This window comes from Petaurus breviceps, unplaced genomic scaffold, assembly GCF_028583685.1.
Source record: "Petaurus breviceps papuanus isolate PSGF00001 unplaced genomic scaffold, PetGlider_PUasm1.0 91133, whole genome shotgun sequence".
Classification (NCBI taxonomy): domain Eukaryota; kingdom Metazoa; phylum Chordata; class Mammalia; order Diprotodontia; family Petauridae; genus Petaurus; species Petaurus breviceps.
This window is the reverse complement of record NW_027187419.1, coordinates 20,132,519-20,151,587: the sequence shown is the minus strand read 5'-3', so window position 1 is coordinate 20,151,587 and position 19,069 is coordinate 20,132,519. Positions and strand designations below refer to the sequence as shown.

At 36.6% G+C, this 19,069-nt stretch overlaps 1 protein-coding gene across 12 annotated transcripts in view; it reads left to right on the top strand.

The window, feature by feature from the left end:
- YAP1 (Yes1 associated transcriptional regulator) overlaps positions 1-18,464 on the top strand; it is a 147,979-nt gene extending 129,515 nt beyond the window's left edge. For all 12 annotated transcript variants that reach the window (XM_069079989.1, XM_069079985.1, XM_069079996.1 and 9 more), the window contains 3 exons: positions 8,658-8,788; positions 13,142-13,254; positions 14,369-18,464. In XM_069079989.1, coding sequence (XP_068936090.1) covers positions 8,658-8,788; positions 13,142-13,254; positions 14,369-14,607 — 483 coding nt within the window. In that variant the 3' untranslated portion in view covers positions 14,608-18,464. The remainder of the gene's footprint in view (positions 1-8,657; positions 8,789-13,141; positions 13,255-14,368) is intronic.
- The last annotated feature ends 605 nt before the right edge of the window (positions 18,465-19,069 follow it).

Below are 19,069 nucleotides of genomic sequence, written 5' to 3'. Positions count from 1 at the left end.
ACCAGATGGTTGAGGAGGAAGAATTCACTTGGATCTGGGTGAGGGGAGTCAGAAGCCTTTCAAAAGGCACCTCATCTGGGTGTAGTGCCAATGCAATATTCACAGTGCCTACAGAAGTTATGCATATGCTGGCATAATTCTGAATCACAAGATATTACAGACTTTCCACATGGAAGACAGAACCAAAACATTTATTCCAATACCAGAAAGCCAAACCTGTCATAGCAACAAAGAAATCTATACTCAATAACAATGTAGGGGGCACTGCTATCCCCAAGCCTTCCCCCTGCTAGGGCCTTCCCACAAACGAACATTAACAGCTTGCTGCCTGCTTCCTCTCTCTTCTTCAGCTCTAACTATTCTCACTCCCAACTCTGACTGCTTTGACCAACTTCCTCTCAGCTCTCCTCCAGCTCTGCCTCTTCCTGTTCCACCCTTCCTGTTCTATCCATTAAGCAAGCTCCTCCCACCACATGTGACTCAGGCAGGTCATATGGGATTATTAATGGATGGGAAAGATCTTTCCATTAAACAAAAATACACTAACAATACACTGGGCCATGAAAGAAGAGAGGGAGTTCAGCAGAAGGGAAGGAGAGGAGTGAGAAAATTTATACTAGGCATGGGTGATGACATGCCCAAATGAAACTAGCCTAGTTTAACTGGAACAAAAACTGGAAAGATTAATTGGAGTCAGATTATAGAAAGTCTTGACTATCCAGCTAAAGGATTTCTATTTTATTTGGTAGGCATCTGGGCACCATTGTAGGTTTTTGAAAAGTGAGTGGCATGAGGAAAGTGATTACTAAGAAGATTATGCAAGTAGAGAGTCACTTTAAGAAAATTAAAGTTATATTTGACATTACTTTATTGACTTGTAAATTTTTCCTTCTCACCTTAATATCTTCCTTTGCAGCAAGCATGATGGAGTGGGGGCAGAGTTTACTTGATATCTGTTCTCTTCTTTAACTCCTTTAATAACCTTCTTTAATTTTTGAATTATTTACCCATATTTCCTAAAAATACAGTGACATAGTCAGAATTAGTGAACAGTCAGTTCTAGTGTTAATCATCCCTAGATGATCTAACATACTTTCCCCCTTCCTTTGACAATTCCTGAACCTTTTAGTTATTTGCTGTTTGAAATGTTTATCTTGGAGTTTGGGGGGGGGGGGGTTGCATTTTTTTGGAGGGCAATTGGGGTTAAGTAACTTGTCCAAGGTCACATGGCTAGTTTATTTGTGTGGGTGTTAAGTGTCTGAGGCTGGAACCGAACTCGGGTCCTCCTGACTTCGGGGCTGGCACTTTACTCACTGTGCCACCTAGCCGCCCCCGGAGTTTTTTAATCAATGTATCTTTGGGCCAGCCGGAAAGAAGGACCAACTAGCTGCCATACTAGTTGAACAAGGGGTCCTAGAAATAAGAGAATATTCAAACAGAAAAAGGGACAGGTTAACTATGACAGTCAGTTGACAAGAAACTAGCCCTAATGGAAAAGCATGTTAGCCTGGCCCAGGTTTGATTCCTGGGTGTATCACCTGTGTGACTTAGGGCAGGTTGCTCAATTTCTCTTGGGTTTAGTTTCTTTGAAAAATGAAGCAGTTGGTCTAGGTCTAAGTACCTCTAAAGGACCTTCTGTGATCCTATGAACCTTTGTCTACCCTGGCAAGGACCAAACAATTTCTGTTTAGAGAAGGCTGTGTTGGCAGCAGCAATTGCTATTTCAAAGGGAAAAAATTAGTCTCAGGGTGAGAGACAAGAATTATGCCAGCAAAACACTTTGATTGACTTTTCAAAATATTGGAAAGAGGATATACAAGAGTAAGTTTGATTGAGGGACAAGTACAAAGCACTAAGGTAGGTTTCACGAGATACACATGAAAAGAAATTTTATTGTACTGTCAGACCTTCATTTTGTATTAGTTTTGAAGGGGGCTTGATGAAACAAAAGACCATTGTCATAATTCTGAAAAAGTTGAAAACTCTTGATTTAAAGACATATCCTTCTGTGTCCTTCCTTGACTTGCTTGAGTGGTCATTCTGTCTTCATTTAGGTGAGTCAGGTGCAGACTTAAAGAACAAATTAAGTCTTGAACTCCAAGATATTAAGGATATACATTTGTAGTGAAATTTGTTTCCAAAATGTACTACAAGGCAGCTTATCCATTTACTAGTGGAGTCTTGACTAACCTGTCCCTACTGTTTGAAAATTATGTAGCTCACTTAAATTGTTTGTTGCTATGGCTTTTCTGAAAATATTTCTTATATCATGTTCTGAAAATCTTGTTAAGTTAGAAAAGTTATCATTGTAGTTTTATAGAATTAGATGAACGTGATGTTTGATTTTTTTTTTTTTACTATATCTGGCTATTTGAGATATCTGAGCTTCCTAAATTTGTCAGTTAAATGGGAATAATAGTTCTTGTACTACACCTCACAGGGTTGTCATAAGGACAAAGTTTTGTAAGAATTAAAAAATATATCCAAATTTAAGTAGTTGTTATTATGGAGGAGATGTGTTGGATCTGCCTTGTGTAAGTCTGTTTAGGACTAACAGTGACAAAGGTAGTTCAAGTTTAGTTTATACCAGGAGCTTAAGAAACTGTCTCTATCTCCTCTCCCTTCTCTTGTATGTTTTAGAATGTACAGTGTTTCATTGGATCAAAAGTCTAAATTCCTCCCTTTGAAATTCAAAGTTCTCTATCAACTGTTCTTACCACCTGGTATCATCTTTAACTCCTTCCGTAGATTTAGCCTTTTGTTCTAGTCAGGCAGGTGTCCTTGCCCTCCCCCATATTCTCTGTACTTGGGCTTGTTCCTGTACTTTTAGTTATATTGCTTCACCCCATACAGAGTACCCTTCCTCTTCCTCCTCCTCCTCTCTGTCATTTCCATCATGACCCAGCTCAAGACTAATCTCTAAGAAGTCTCTTTAAAATCTTCGTATCTGCCCTGGAGATTACAGCTACTCTAGTGTGTATACCTGCAGGTGGTCAAAGGGAGCTCTTGAGACCGCAGTGAAGGAGGAAGGGTGAGCTGAAGGTAAACAAAATGTGAAATAGAAGGATTTAATTTGTCTTCAGAGCAAAATAACTGCTTCAACTTTCATGGGAACTGCTGCTATAAATATTCTGTGGCTTGTAAAATTGCATGACTGAAGTCCTTATTGGGAGTAATGAATCTAAGTTAAATTCAGTCATTTATTGGTTTAATATGTGATGAAAACCTTACTATTAGTGTCAGGACAGATTTTGTGCTACACCATCAGCCTCTGTGTTGGAGGAGTTGAGAGGTCCATGATTAGAAGCTAAAGAGAGCAAAATGATATTATTGTTTGAAGCAGTACGAAAACATTTGCATCAAATGCTGGTTTGTTTGTTTTTTTTAATTTGCAAATAGCAAAAAAAATTGGCCTTTTTTTCTCTTGATTGTATTTCATGTTAGTAATGACTAGGAAAGCTGTGGCAGAACCCATTTGAATTTTTCCCCCTAGATTGTCTCTCAGTTCTTTGAATTCCAGATCTTAAGTGAAAAGTAGATTATCTTTGGATAGCTTTCAAAGGACCAAAGACTTGAAATTTCATTTTTGGTGATCAAGTGATGTGTGTATAGGGGAATTTTCTATAAGAGAATGTCATGTTTTCTGATGCTATAGTGCCAGTTCATTGATCTCAGTGTTTGGTCTGTTGTAACTTTATTATTATGTACACATCCCAGATTCCCCGTAAAAAGTCCTATTGTGGCTTTTTCTCTTAGAAGACTTTATATAGAGCTTTGCTTCTTTGCATTCCTATAAGCTTTATTAAAGGATCACTTAAAAAACAAAAAAATCACTGTCTCAATCTGAGCAAATGTCAAAGCAATTTATTTATTGCTTTAAACAAAGAAATAAGAAAGCAAATAATAAAAGATTGAATGTGTTGGAGGCTTCAGACCATAATTTTGATGAATGTAGTATTCATAGTTCTTAGGTAAAAGAAAAGAAATTTAGTTATTTATATCATAGAATCATAGACTGGTCAAAAGTTGATTTGAAATGGTAGACATAGCTGATATCAAAAAAGTTCCTTTCCAAGGCATTTTGTATATTTAAATATTTTGGCAACTTTAGAGCCTGGTCAAAGACTTAAGCAGTTACAAGGAATGGCATTGTCTATTTTTAAAAATTGTCAGCACAAACTTATCAGACAAACTGTTTATAAAAGATGTATTTTTAGAGCTAGTAAGTGGCTCTAAATTTGGGGTTTTGGTTGACCAAACTAAACTGACTTGAATAAGTCATTTAAAAAAGGAATCTTTCACGTGCCATATTTCATCCAAAAATGGATACACACTTTTTCTGCATCTCACTGCTAGAGAAGAGTAGTGTTATATAAATACCTGCTGTAGTCAAAATTTTTTAGAGATTCCCAAATCTTTATTTCTCATGTTGCTTGCAGTTTCTGCTTGGTGTTACATTCATATAAATGCATTTATATTTGACTGTGTTGAGAAATTTGAGAAGAAAAATAGTTTAACTATATGTTTAAATAACAAATAATCGAAAGTGAAGAACAAGAGGGAAATTGGATAGACATAGAGCAGCTTAGTTTCTTTGTCCTTTCCCTCATTAGGCTTGAATATAGAGTTGAGTAAAGTTTTTTTTAAGCTTCTACCCTTCCCCCATTCCTTTAAAAATTATCCTTTTAAAACATTTTTATTTAAACATCCTTAAAATGACAAGTTTGTTTAGAAGGGAGGGGGGAAAAACTCTTTAACCAATTTGTTAAAGCGTGTCATTTTATGTTTTAATTATCAGTACTGTATATGTTAATGCCACCAAATAGAAAGGGAGGCTGGAAGAGTTTGCATGAAATGTAGAGTAATAGATTAAGAAAGCAAAGAGGTCACCTGATCTATTTCCCCCGCTTCTGGGCAAGTCTAGTTAGATCTTGAGTTTGCATTGTAAGTAAGCTCATAATTCTTTGCATTCCTGACTGAGGATTATAAATGAGAATCCATCCAAACAGTCAGCAATAATGGTTTAGACGAGTATTTTTGAAAGTTAGGTGCTGGAAAAATGTCCTAGGCAGCTGCTTTATGGACTTTTTGCCAAGAGAAAGAAAAGATGACATTCACATGTGAGACGGATACTCAATTAAGTTCAATTAAACTTCAATATAATTTGATTGATATAAATGAAATCCATATTCCCCCCCCCTTTTTTTTCTTCAGGTATGTTAGATTTCTAAGCAAGATGATTCTTGCACTTTTAAAAAACACATTTTAGATGTGATTTTTCGTTGTTCATATCTAGTGTAAATAAGTCTTGGGATTTAACTAGATAAACTATAAAAACTGAGATTCATGTTGAAATTGCAACTTTTTCTAAGGAACTAGTGACTTATCCTGTACATAATGCCCCAAATTAGAAAACTGAGCTAAAAATACAACTGTTTTAAGCTTCTGTTTTCCCAAAGGTAGTCAGAATAAATAGTTTGACATACTTTCAAAAATAGAGAAACAAGCAAGTTATAGGAACTTAAGCCAAAACTTAATCATGCCTCTGTTTTTGTATCTCAGAGGCCAAATAGTTCTTTCCATGTTTGCCTTTTCATACATAAAGTGAATATTTTTAGCCTCTTTTCTTGTGTAATGATGCAAAAATGAGGAGGCTTTTCCCATTTTACTCATAAATCTTGACTAATCTGAGAAACATTTGAGGTAGTAAAGATCTCTTTGCCTACAAGTTAAGCTGATGGTGGTAGCTAGGTCTTGAAAGCATTCAAAAGCCTAGAGTCAAACTTCTGTTAAGTGTCTGAGGCTACATTTGAACTCAGATCTTTCTGGCTTCATTCCAGTGTCCTATCAACTGTATAGCCTAGCAATTATTACCCCCTTTTTATAGATAAGAAAACCAAGAGGCTGAATGATTTGCCATGGTCACACAGCTAGGAAGTATTGGAGGCTGTACTTGAACCTCACTCTTGAGGCCATATCCAGTGCTGTATTCACTATGTCATAATGCCTTAGTATAGATAGATAGACAGACAGACAGACAGACAGACAGACAGACAGACAGACAGATAGATAGATAGATAGATAGGCTTTTTAAGGGAGCATTGTATGTGCTAAAACTACTACTTGGCCATGAATTGCCATACTTTATACAATTTTCACATTGGCCAATAAAATGTATGTCTTATTCTGTCCTCTGAGTCCCTTTTTCACCTCTCTGTTGGGAGGTGGTTAGCATCATGATTCTTTTGAAACAATGGTTGTTCATGACACTGATCAGAGTTCCTAAATCTTTTAAAGTTGTTTGCCTTTACAATGTTGTTGTCATAGAAATATTTCTCCTACTTCTGCTCACTTTACTCTGTATCAGTTCATACAAATCTTTCCAGGTTTCTCTAAACCTAACCCCTTCATCATTTCTTATAGCACGACAATATTCCGAGATATATTTACCATAGTTTGTTCAGCCAACTGAAGGGCATTCCTTCAGTTTCCAATTCTTTGTCACCAAAAAAAGAAAACAAAAATATTGTATACATCCTTAGAGTTTGCTTAGGACTAATCCCTCCCTTAATCTTTCTTTTCCCTTTCCCTCCTGTCTTTATTGAATGAAATGTACTTTCTGTGCTCAACTTTGTATTCTACCTCCCTTTGACTAGTTCAGATGAGAGTACAGTTCAAGGGTCAGAAATGCCCCGCATCCCTTTTGCCCTGTATCTATAAACTTCCACTTGCACACCCCAAATATGTGAGATAATTTTCCTTTATTTTCTCTCCATTCCTCCCCAATCCCCCCACAGTGTATTCCTTTTACCTTCCCTTTCCAGGAATGCTATATCATATTCACTTGTTTTTAGCATATGATGTATTTTAAGGAGAAACATGATAGTTTTTCATTAAGCTTTTTAAGTGTATGTTTCAGATTTCCAAAACTGTGGGGGGGATGTTTTAGCAATATAATTGCCTTTGCTGCACTGGAAATATGGTGACCATGCTAGCCAGTTAAAAACAGCATCTTACTTTTAGATAAAAATCTTTTTTGAGTTGCTTGAAGAATTGGGGTGTTTTTTTAAGAGGTCCTTAACACTTAGGTCAAAGGAGTAAATTATGATGAATGGGTGATTTTTGCACAGTTGCTAAACATGTTGTGTCAAATGCAACTATATAATACATTAAGCTTCTCAACTTGTGGAGATATTTGGGTGCAGTGGGGTTTTTTTCCTCTTCTGAAAACCATGAGGTATCTCCCTCTCCTGTGGAAGACAGACATAAGCATAGAATCATAAGATGCCTAGAATTGTCAGGAACCTTGAAGATTACCTAGTCTAACCTCCTCATTTTATAGATGAGAAAATCAAAACCTAGAGAGGCTAAATTACTTGTCACATGCTTGGTGATGGGGTCCTTCTGAGATCAGAACCCCAGTCTCCTGGTTACCACTGCAGGAATTTTTCTGCTATGCCATACTGGTCCTCCAAATGCCAAAAGAAGAATTTCATATGAAATTCAAGAAGAGCAGATTGAAGCAGTTGATTAGTGTTGTTTGTTCTATGCTCACCAATAAAAGGGGAAAATATGCTTCATGATTTCACTGTAAGGAAATGTTAAAAAGCTTTTAAGAACCAGCTGATGACTGGGAAGTAAAATGATTTCTTATGATTCTTAAATCATTACCTGCCATTGCAGGTAAACAGCTCAGCATGCTGACCTGGAATCAGGAAGACCTAAATCCAAATTCAACCTCCGACACTTAGTAGTTGTATCACTCTAAGTCACTGAACTCTTATTTGCCTCAGTTTCCTCATCTGTAAAATGAGGATAATAACATCACATACCCAGAAAGGTTGTTATGAGGATCAATCAAGAAAATATTTCTGAAATGCTTAGCACAGTCCCTGGCACATAGGAGCTATGTATAGCGTGCACACATGTGTGTGTGTGTGTATGTATGTTAGTTGTCATTATTGTTGTTCTTGATGCTTAAACATTTAATAAGACTTTAAATGATTTGCCAAGAATCAGATAGATAATATGTGTCAGATGTGAGATTTGAACCCAAGTTTTAACTGGCTCCAACGCCACCTCTCTGTTTACTATGCCACACTGTCTTCTAGCCCATTTAAGAATTTGGTTTGCTCAGGTAAAAGAAAAGAAAGAGAGAGAGAGTGTGTGTGTGTGTGTAAGCTACATGGTAAAGTATCAGAAATAAGATATGATTCTGATAAGCTTTCATTATTCATTTCACTTCAACAAATATTAATTGATTCAGTCAGCAAGGTGCATCAAACATTATAATAGATTCTGGGGATGCAAAAGTTAAAACAAAATAGTCCCTGCTCTTAAGCTTACATTCTACTGGAATAAATACACAAAAATGAAAACTAGCACAGTCCATGTCCTCAAGAATACAGTCTTACCATTTATTTCATTTAAATTAAAACTTATTAACTTGGTTTAGAAAAATTGGTTCTTCTGACTAGTAGGGGTCTTTTACTGCTTTCAATTATAAATTATAAATACGTCTCATCTTTATATATACATTTATCCTTATACATTGATTCTAATGGGGGGGTGAGGGAGTGGTATTTGTTTTTTTAATCTTTCTTACAAATGTTGTATTTGTTGATCAATGGACTAGTATTTTGTTTTTGCTCCTGTAGGAAATTGCTCTCCGGAGCCAATTACCAACAATGGAACAAGATGGTGGAACTCAGAATCCAGTATCCTCTCCTGGAATGAATCAGGAACTGAGAACAATGACTACAAATAGTTCTGATCCCTTTCTCAACAGGTTTGTAGGAGTAATCACTAGCAAAAATTAGGAAAAACTGATGGTTTTAAGATCATTCTGCTGAATACTTGTAATAGTCTATTTTGAACATCTGTATGTGCCAAAAGCTGCAGCTGTAAATGAATCTCTCCATAAATGGCAAGTCCACTAGAATTTGAGGATTAAAAGCTGTCTCCTGTGAGAGGAAGTAAACTGTTCAGACTTGTAGAGTGGATTCTTATTCAGAGTCAGAACATGTTTGCCTGTGCCTAATCTGTTGACTAACAGTTATTTAAAATTACAGAATCATGAAAGGACATGTGAATGCCTTTCTAAGTGATCAAATGAGCTGCATCCAAAACATAGGTAGGGCTGGATTTTGAGGTTCATTTGCTGGTATTTTTTACAAAGATGTTCAACCTTTCAGCTTTCATTGCATTAGCTCTAGACATGATCATGTCCTCTAAGGATTTTAGTTCAAGGAGAGAAAATGTAGGAATCTTCTTTTTTTAAAATGCATTAAGACTAATGGCAGGACTTGAAAATCCCTTAGCTTAAGGATACTTTTTTTTTTGCTTAGTTACCACAAATCTAATGTTTCGGACAGATTACATAAGTGCTGGTACATAGTACTCTTTTGCAATTAGACTACAAGCTGAAACAGGTCGTGTTCTTTGCCTAGAAGGGCATTTTAAATCAAGATTTGACTAGAATCAATTCACCCTTTTAGGTTTAAAAACATCTGTGGAGTTTCAGATAGCTATTTGGTCTTAAGGAAATATTTCTGGCACTTGATCATATAATCTGGTCTTTATAGCTTGATTTTTCTTATAAATATTTTTTCTTAACCAAAGGTTTAAAAAAAATGTTTAGAGACTTGTGCTTTTCTAAGGATAATGTAGAATTCTATCAGCTCTTAACTTAGTATTAAATAATTCACTGCATGTAAAAGACATAAATTGCCTGAAAATTATTGAAGGAATTTTCAGTGCAACAGCGTTATCCATCTTTGCCATTCTCATTAGTGAATTTAGTTGAATTATCAGTTGCCTGTGCCATTTATCACAGATGTAAAGTGTATGCTGCTGTGTAGATGATACTTTCATTTAGACTTAATTGTTTCATTTTTTTATATCCTTCTCTCCTCAAATTTAAACAAGGGAAAGTCAAACCACCACTTCCAGTTTATCATCTTGCCTCCAGTACCAAAGAAGTCTATATTCTTGCCAGTTTCTTTAGTGTATGGACCATAAGAAACTATTCCTAATTTGAACCTTTGGTTTATTGCGTTAAGAAAACCTTAACCAAATAGAAAGTGATAATTGTCTAATGGAAAAGTTTCATTTCCATTCAGAGGAAAATGGCAAATTTCCAGTGTGATTTTATGTATTTTTAATTTCTTTTGAAAATTATCTAGGGATAGTCAATTAATTATCAGAACCAACCACTTAATTACTATAAAAAGGAGTTTATTTCTAGAACTAAGTCAACTAATGTACATTATCCACCCAGATTTAAGTTTCCATATTCTCCATATTATAAAGTATAGAAGGACATTAATTATTATAGCACTATAAAAATAATTTATACATCTGATCCTTTACTTAAATGAATATCTCTAACAGTACATAGGGACTTTATAAGAGCCTTATATTCAGGATATCCTCACCTTAACAGTTTATATTCCAGAAGTTATAAAGTCACAGATTTGGATCATTGTAGCTGGAAAAGATCCTCAGAGAAAAGCATTATAGTATAGTGGCAAAGAGCTGGGCGCATTAGAGCGAGGAGAGAGATGGACTGGAATATCGGTTCTGGCACTAATTGTGTGTATATATGAAATACAGGAATAGACTACCTGAAGTGGGCCGATCCAAACTCTGAGTAAGGAAAAGGGCCCAAGAGAGAGGGAGAGATAGGGACTTAGTGATCAATTACTAATCATCTTGAGTGCAAAGTAGCAAAGTGGTAAGAGATTGGTTTAGACAATTCTCTGAATTGTATGTTAGATGGTGCCATAAATCCCTAGCTAGCTTGAATACTATGTGAGGAGACGGTTGAGGAACAATATAAGCTTTAAGGAAGGCATAGGATATATTTGAGAGGGAGGAAGAGAGAGCCTGAGTGGCTGATGATGTTTGAGTGCTCTACGGAATGGGATATTTGAATGCACAGAGGAGGGAAAGTACATGATGAAATAAGGGGAATAGCTAATAATCCAATTTGACTCAAATGTACAAAGACTATGTGAAGGGAAGTCTTGTCAAATAAGGTTGTACCGGCCTCTGTCTGTTTGAGTGAGATTAGAAGGCATGACGTGGCAAGCTAAGGAATTTGTATTTTTTATGTAGGCAATAGGGAGATTTAAGGTTCTGAGCTTGAAAGTGCTGTGTTCAGAGATATGCATTAGGAAGAGCATAAGGGCAGTCATTCGAAGGATGCATTCTAGAGGGATAGGAGTGCCTGCTGAGAGAACAGCAGGAAGTTATTGCATTAGGTGAAAGGTGATGAGGACCAGAACGTGGCGGTGTGAGTGGAAAGTATAGAGAAAAATGGATATTGTAAAAGTAAAATTGACAAGAAATAACGATGGGCTGATGTAGTCAGTGAGAGGGGTGAAGAAGTGTGAAGAACCAAAGGTGATTTCAGAGTTTGAAACCTTGATACCTGTCAATAGGAAGTGGTCGGGTTGTTCTTTTTAACAGAACAAATTAAAAACTTTAAGTAGCATTCAATTCATTACACCAATAAGAAATAGAGAACTGGGGGGCATGGAAAAATTTTATGGAGATGGAAATTTAAAGAACTTCATTTCTAATTCTGAACTATTAAGCATAAGAATTCTGGGCATTTCTTCACAATCCTTGGAATAAGCTTTTTACAAAAGCATGTATATTGACAAAACATTAGGCTTAGTCAGTCTTTAGACACTTGCCCAAACTGCTTCATTTTATGGTATAGCTGAGCTCAAGGGTTCATTTTATTTTACTGGATCTGTTTGAGAATGTGAATATCACTAAAACCTGGCAAGGAAAAAACTTTTCCATAAGACTTAAGTCTATCATTATTTGTAAGAGGAGAGTCTCCATTCAGAGACCAGGGGACAAAGAGGATTAAAAAATGAGAATAGTTTCATGAATGACTGTAGAAAATATTCTAGAGCTGGGCTTTTCATCTTAGAATAGTGCCTCAACTATATTCTTGAAAAAAGTTTAAAGTGTGTGTGTGTGTTTGTGTTTGCTCTTCTAAATTGTATGGCTGCTCATCCGTAGAGTTGTGAGAAAGGTAGGGGTTCCATATTCTTCTTCAGAAACAGTTAAAAGCAACATCAATTATCATTGGTTCATAGACTTTTTCTACAGCACAATCTAGATCAACAGTTATACTGCTTCAGACACAGCTTGGACAGGCAGCCAAATGGTCTTAGTTGCTGCTTGTTTGTTTGATAGCACTGTTTATAGAAGTAATGATCTTTTCACTTTGTTTACTGTACCTTTGTAGACTTTATCAAAGCTTTTGAATTTAGCCTAAAGAAAAACCTCTTTCCTTGCCTATACTACTCAAGGAATATTCACTGAGGGATTTTTCCCGCCTATTTTTGAAGCTTCTCTATTCCGTTTAAAACCAAAAGATGCAATAACTCCAATGAGAGATTAAGCTGTACAACTTCTTATCATTTCCCTTTAAGGTCATGTGAGTGACTTACTTGTTTTAGCCTCCTTCAAGAAGGAGTGGTGGTTCTTTACTTAGGGTTGCTTTTGTCTTTGACTTCAACTCTGCACAAGAGGTCTTGAGCACTTAGCATAAGTCTGGTGCAGGCCTGTAGCAACTGCTACCTGCACCTCCATGTTAGGGACTTCTTGTCTGTGCTCCTGTGTCTCATCTTCCCCCAGGGTGATCAGGCCTCTCTCTGATGGCAGCTGGCTGCGGTTAGGCCTGTCAGATTATCTTCGCCTGCAGAAATTGTGCTTAGTGAAGGCCTGGTCAGGTGACTGGGAAACTTAATTGAATGATCTGTGTGCAAAAGACTGGTTGGTATGGCATATATGAATGTTAAAAATAATAATAATAATAATAATAACCCTTTCTACTGCCCCAGGAGCCAAAGCTTGACCAAGAGGATCAGGATTGGGGGTGGGGGATGAGTGTGGACATTTTGGTTTTCATTTTGTTGGCAGCTTCAATTAGGATCCTTTGTCTATTTCACTTCACCGCCCATTGTCTGGAGTCTGGAGGACACATATTTCCAAAGTTGCTAAGCAGAGTTTTTCTCTAATCCTCTTTCAGAATGATGTTGATGCTCAGTAGGCTTGTTTCTGTTTTAAAGCCTATCTCAGATACCCTACGTTAACTTCCCACCCTTCCTATTCACAGTGGCACCTATCATTCCCGAGACGAAAGTACAGACAGTGGGCTGAGCATGAGCAGCTATAGTGTACCCAGAACCCCAGACGACTTCCTGAACAGTGTTGATGAAATGGATACAGGTTGGTTTTCTGGTTATACAGTAATACTGCCTTTAAATATATATACGTGTGCCCCTGGGGAGCACCCAGAAGGGAAAACGTCAAGGGCCCAGAAAAGTAAATTCAAAATAAATACGTGGTAATTTCAGGGAAGGGGCACTGATAACTAGGAAAATGAGGGAAGAGCTCTATTAGGACACAGGACTTGAATTGATTCTTGAAAAGAGAAAGAACTATAAATAGATATCAGAAGATCCTTATTTAGGCATCTTCTTTGTCTAGATCATTCCTTTTTTTAGTTTTTATATTTCTGGTGCCTAGTACAGTACCTGGAACATACCTTTCTATGGCTCACTCAGTGGCCCTGTCACTAACTTTTATTAGCATCTTTTACAAAAGGGAAACACCAGAGAAGAGAAAAACTAAAACTCAAGCTAGTCCATTCTGTCAATTGAATGTTTGGTGAATGGTGTTGTCTCTAAAGTTTGTTTACTCCTGACTCCAGGACTTTCCTCATGTTGGTCTTCTGCACATGGAATGACCTTCCCTCTTGTCTCTGCTGATTTAAATAATGTTCCAGATTAGTTCTATCTTCTCTGCAGAGTTTCCTTGTTAACTCTAGTCTATATGTTTCTTTCTTCCCTTTTCTACTTTTTAGCCCTTGCTTTCTCTGTCACTGATTTTGACACTTAACCATATTGGTTTCTTGGATTATTGCTTACATGTTCTGTGCATGTATGTGAATGGCCTTTCTCTCCTACTACATTACAAGGTTTTAGAGGACTTGTATTCTTTTTCTATTTCCTGTTACCCTACCCTTCCCCCTTACTGCTGCTGGTGCCTAGCAGATATTAGGCACTCAATAAATATTTGTTGGTTGAATGAATGCCTATAAAATCTAAAATGAACTCCAGGGATTACTCATAGATTTTGGTTTTAGTTAATGATTTGCATTGGGGAAGAGAGTGTATTTCAGTGGGCTATTAACAAATTTAGAATACCAGACTGGAAGGTATTCTGAAGCTGCTTTCTGCATGTGTTTGTTTGAAGTTGTCTGATAAGCATATAGCCATGATTGTAATTACTTTTTCAATAAACCTGACTACCTCTTTGGGTTTTTTTTGTACCAAACTAGGTGATAGTATCAGCCAAAGCAACATACCTTCACAGCAAAACCGTTTCCCAGACTACCTTGAAGCCATTCCAGGGACAAACGTGGACCTTGGGACACTGGAAGGAGATGGAATGAACATAGAAGGGGAAGAACTGATGCCAAGTCTTCAAGAAGCTTTGAGTTCTGACATCCTTAATGACATGGAATCTGTTCTGGCTGCCACCAAGCTAGATAAAGAGAGCTTTCTTACATGGTTATAGAAGCCTCAGGGAGACTGAATTCTGCATCTGTGAAGGATCTAAAGAAATGAGACGTTTGCATCTTAATTTTCCAAATAAACCGCTGTGGCAGACTTCTGGCTTACTTAGAGCTGAACCAACGTCCAGCAAGGTTCTTTCATCCCAATATTTTGCTCTTCCTTGTTCATTGCTGCTGTTATATATTGCTGACCTCTTTTACAGTTGGCTCTGAAGAATCAAAAACTTTTGTTTTGATCTTTATTTCTATTGCTGTTGCAACTACTGTTCATTTTGGGGGTTGGGGGAAATGAGCCTGTTTGGCTGATGAATACCATTCCTTTTGCCCAATTATGTGTTCACCTATCATTTTAGCTAAGTGCTCTGACTTGTGAGTTCAATGCTACATGTCACAGCTTGTAGTTTATTCAAGTAGTTGTCTCTTCAGCTGCCTGCGGCAAGTGGAAAAACATGACTTACTGGTCTGACAAGCCAAAAATGATGTATCTGATCAAAAGAACTCAACGCTGACATGGAGGAGGGAACAGCTCAAACCAAGAGTGAACACTGTGTTGGATATTCAGTATTTTCCTCTGTTAGCTCTGTCCTAAGTCACATAGCACCCAGGATTCTACGTTAAGGTATTAAAGGGCATGGGACAATTTCTTTAGAAACACATGAATTATTGCCACATACTCTAGCCTAATTTTTGTCTGTCAGAAATGAGACAATTTATCACATTAGTGAACATAGTAGTTATAGTTTGGGAGGGTTATTGTAGTTTTCTTTATGGTGAAATCTACATTTCCTGGTTTCATAGTCTTATTTAAATCTTGATTGTCTGCCCCTTTTTTTATACATACATATTATATATACTTACAATATGTTTATGTTAGACTGATAGATGAATATATAGTTTTATATGTTTTCCCTTTAACTTTTCAACTTATTCTTTAAAAGGTAGTTTTGAATGTATCCATTTAGAATACATGACCAGTGGCTTATTTTTCATGCCTATTACTAAAATGTGTAGTTTAAATTGGTTTGGGGGCAGTCCAAAGGTATGTAGTGGGAGTAGGGGGATGTTCCAGACAGAGGTCCTGCATCAGCACCCTGCACTCCGTGAATACGAAATAAATACAATCTGATCAATTTGAGAGGAATGAACAAAAGAATGCTTTTTCCCCTGCTTTAAGCTCCAGCCCACATGGGCTCCTCAAATTCCTAGTGAAATCAGTAAGGAAAATAACATTCACAACAGAAGGTGGCTTTATTAAAAGCTTTTCCTTACTGTCATCTTAGAAGACAATGCTCAAAAGAAAATCTCATGCAATTAATTCAACAAACATTTGTTTGCTGAACCACCTGCAACATGCAAAGAGCTGCGCTCTGGGGGAGTCTTAAGGTTTGAACTCTAAAAGGTCCCACCTCACAGTGCTTACCAGACTTTCCTAACAAAATGCGAGAACCTCTGTGCTGGAAAATTTGCCCTAGATAGAATGTAGAAGACTATAAGGCTATGTGTTAACTGACAAAGGGATCAGGTAATTAATTCAGTGCATTTTGATAGATGAATTGAGCACAGCGATAGAGAGAGATGATTATATCTTTATTTTAACAGGAAGAGATGTTAGGCTACGTTATCTACAAGAGTAATGACAGTTCCAAAGAGTATTTTTTTTTAATGAACAAAATGAGCAATGAATCAACTCTTCAGTATAAGCTATGAAGTAATTTTTTGTTTATCATTTATAGAGATACCAGCTAGCACCTCTATAATTAAGGGTCTGTCAATGTTTCCATGATAAGCCCTTATTTTCAAGGGTTTTATAACTTAGCCATTAAGGAAAAAAAAAATCCTGGCTGAAGCTTGGTTTGAAAAGTCTTGGCTCAAAGGATATGTATTTTTTTTTCTAATTATGCATTCTAAGTAGTTTGGCCCTTGGACTTAGAGGAGTGCAAAAGTGAAAGCAAGAAGTTTTATGTTAGAAAATGTCAGTGCTCCAAAAACTCAATCACTGTGTTGTATATAATGATTTCCAGGTTAATGGTTCATAGTAATTGACTTTAGGAATTTTTATTAAGCAAAAAAAACAGTGGAGAAATTGAGTATGGGGGAAATGCACTGTGTAAGTGTGCTAATCTTTTAGAACAATAGAATACTATTTAGAATGCACAATATAGTATGTAGATGGTACAGCATGTTTTTTTTAATGTGCAGAAGATCAAAGCTACTCCGAAGGAGAATTAGAATTCTGTTCTGCCAGTGTCACGAATTAATGTTTCCTCTTCAGTAGTAGCACATAAACTTGGGGGGTCTTGTAAAGTTAATGGGACCTTGATAGAGATTTTAGAGTTTTTTTCCCTTCCCTTCCATAAAGACTACCCTGTGTTGCCACTTGGTCAGTTAAAAGAATATTATTCCAAAATTTAAAGTCATTTAAGTAATTTGATGGAAAATCACAAAACAAGAATATCTAGATCTTATCATTTCCCTTCTACTTTAACTTGCCAATTTATACCTTAATGTTGTAGCTTCTCAGCACACATCTCTGTATGCTGATGTCAGATGTCTAGTGTGCTAGAGGCTTCTTTCAAGTCACATCCATGATGTTACTTTTAATATTTTATTTTTCCTATATAGTTTTTAAAAACTGCTTAAAACTTCTTATTGGTAGATTGGGGATAGCGTTGATATGGGTTCTGACCTTAACTGGGTATTCTTGAATTGTTTTTAACACTAAACCAATTTTGTAATCCTTAGGCTTATCAACCTTTTAACATTCATGTTCTTTTCAAACAGGCAGAAAAATTCTTCTAAGCTGTTTGTCTGTTTGATGGTCCAAATTACTTTGATTTTTCTGATCGTCAAAGAAAATGTTAATGAAGTAGATTTTTAAAAATAAAAGCATAAATACCTTTTAACAGAAAACTTGATTGATTAAAGCAATGATATTTTAATCAGAGAATTGAGTGGTCTTAAATACATGTTCAGCATTAAATGTCTGCATTGTGTATGGAACTCTGGCAGGCAAACTGGGAAATATCCATAAATTAATGATTTGACAAAAAAAATCATACCAATCAGTGTTGGAGCTTAAGCAATGCAAAAGGGGGAGACAGTATCAATATGAGTAACAGTTACATAGCTTTTGCACATCTTGGAAATGAGTACTCAGATGAATTTCACTTTGTAAGCATGTTTTTTATAAGAATAGTGGGTGTGCCTATCTAAGCAAAACTTTTCTGTATCTTGAAAAAGTACTCTCCACATTTTAAATGTTTTATATTAGAGAATTAAATGAACACTTGTCAAATATATATATATAGTACAAATGTTACATTTTTGTTTTAGATGTAAGAGCATGCCAGTATGTTAGGTACCTACTATACTGTTACATTATTTTTCCTCATGTAATACTTTTTCATTTGTTTATGTGGTATAAATATATACTTTATGCTTAAACTCACCTTCGTTGTTTTTAACAGTTAGTAATATTTAAAGCCGTTTTGGTTTCTTAGGTATAGATAGCATTTGAATTTTTAAGTCCAGTTATGGTGTTTTTGTTGTTGTTTTTTAAGCTTCTGTACTCAATCCTTAGCTGCCTGTGCAGTCATGGGCACTGTCACTTGTAATACACAGCAGCATCGCTGATCATGTTCCCTGAGGACTTGCTATGTATAACAACACAGCACCAAGAGAGCTGGGAAGAATGTCATTATACCTTCTGTGACAGCCCGCAGTTTTATTTCCCCAATCTGCCCTCTTGGTGCCTTGGAATTTCTTCACACTTAAACGTTAGCGAATACCTCATTTTGGCAGATTCTAGGCTTCCAATGTCTGTCGCAGGTTTGTTAATAAAGACATTCCAGAACTTAAATGGCAAGTCCAGAGCTTTGAATTGAAAGCTAATTTGGTTGATGGCCTTCCAGTTGACTCACTGCAGTGTGTATGCATGCATGTGTGTGTGTCTGTGTGTGTGTGTGTGTGTGCATACGCACATCTGCATGTTTATGTATATCTTATTTTGAATTCACAAATTAGGTGAGCAGTCTGTGGTATCAGGATGAGAAACTTCTTGTGAAGAAGCTCCCTCCATCCATGCAAAGGGCAACTGGCCTGTGACTTCTTAGATGGATCCGAGGTGGTATAGATGGTCCTTGATGTATATAGAGGTTAAGGGATCTGCACAGGGTGACAAAGCTAAAACATGGCCGGAGCCCATAGGAACTTAGGTCTTCCTGACCAAGCCCAACATTCCTGCTTGCTTCTGCAGTTCTGGATGCTTAGTATGTTTTTATTGTTGGTTCGTCCTTTCAGTTGTGTTTGACTCTTCATGACCCCATTTGGGATTTTCTTGGCAAAGATACTGGCGTGGTTTGCCATTTCTTTTTCCAGCTCACTTTACAAAAGAGGAAATGGAGGCAAACAAGGTTAAATGACTTTCCTGGGATCACATAGCTAGTAAGTATCTGAGGCTCGATT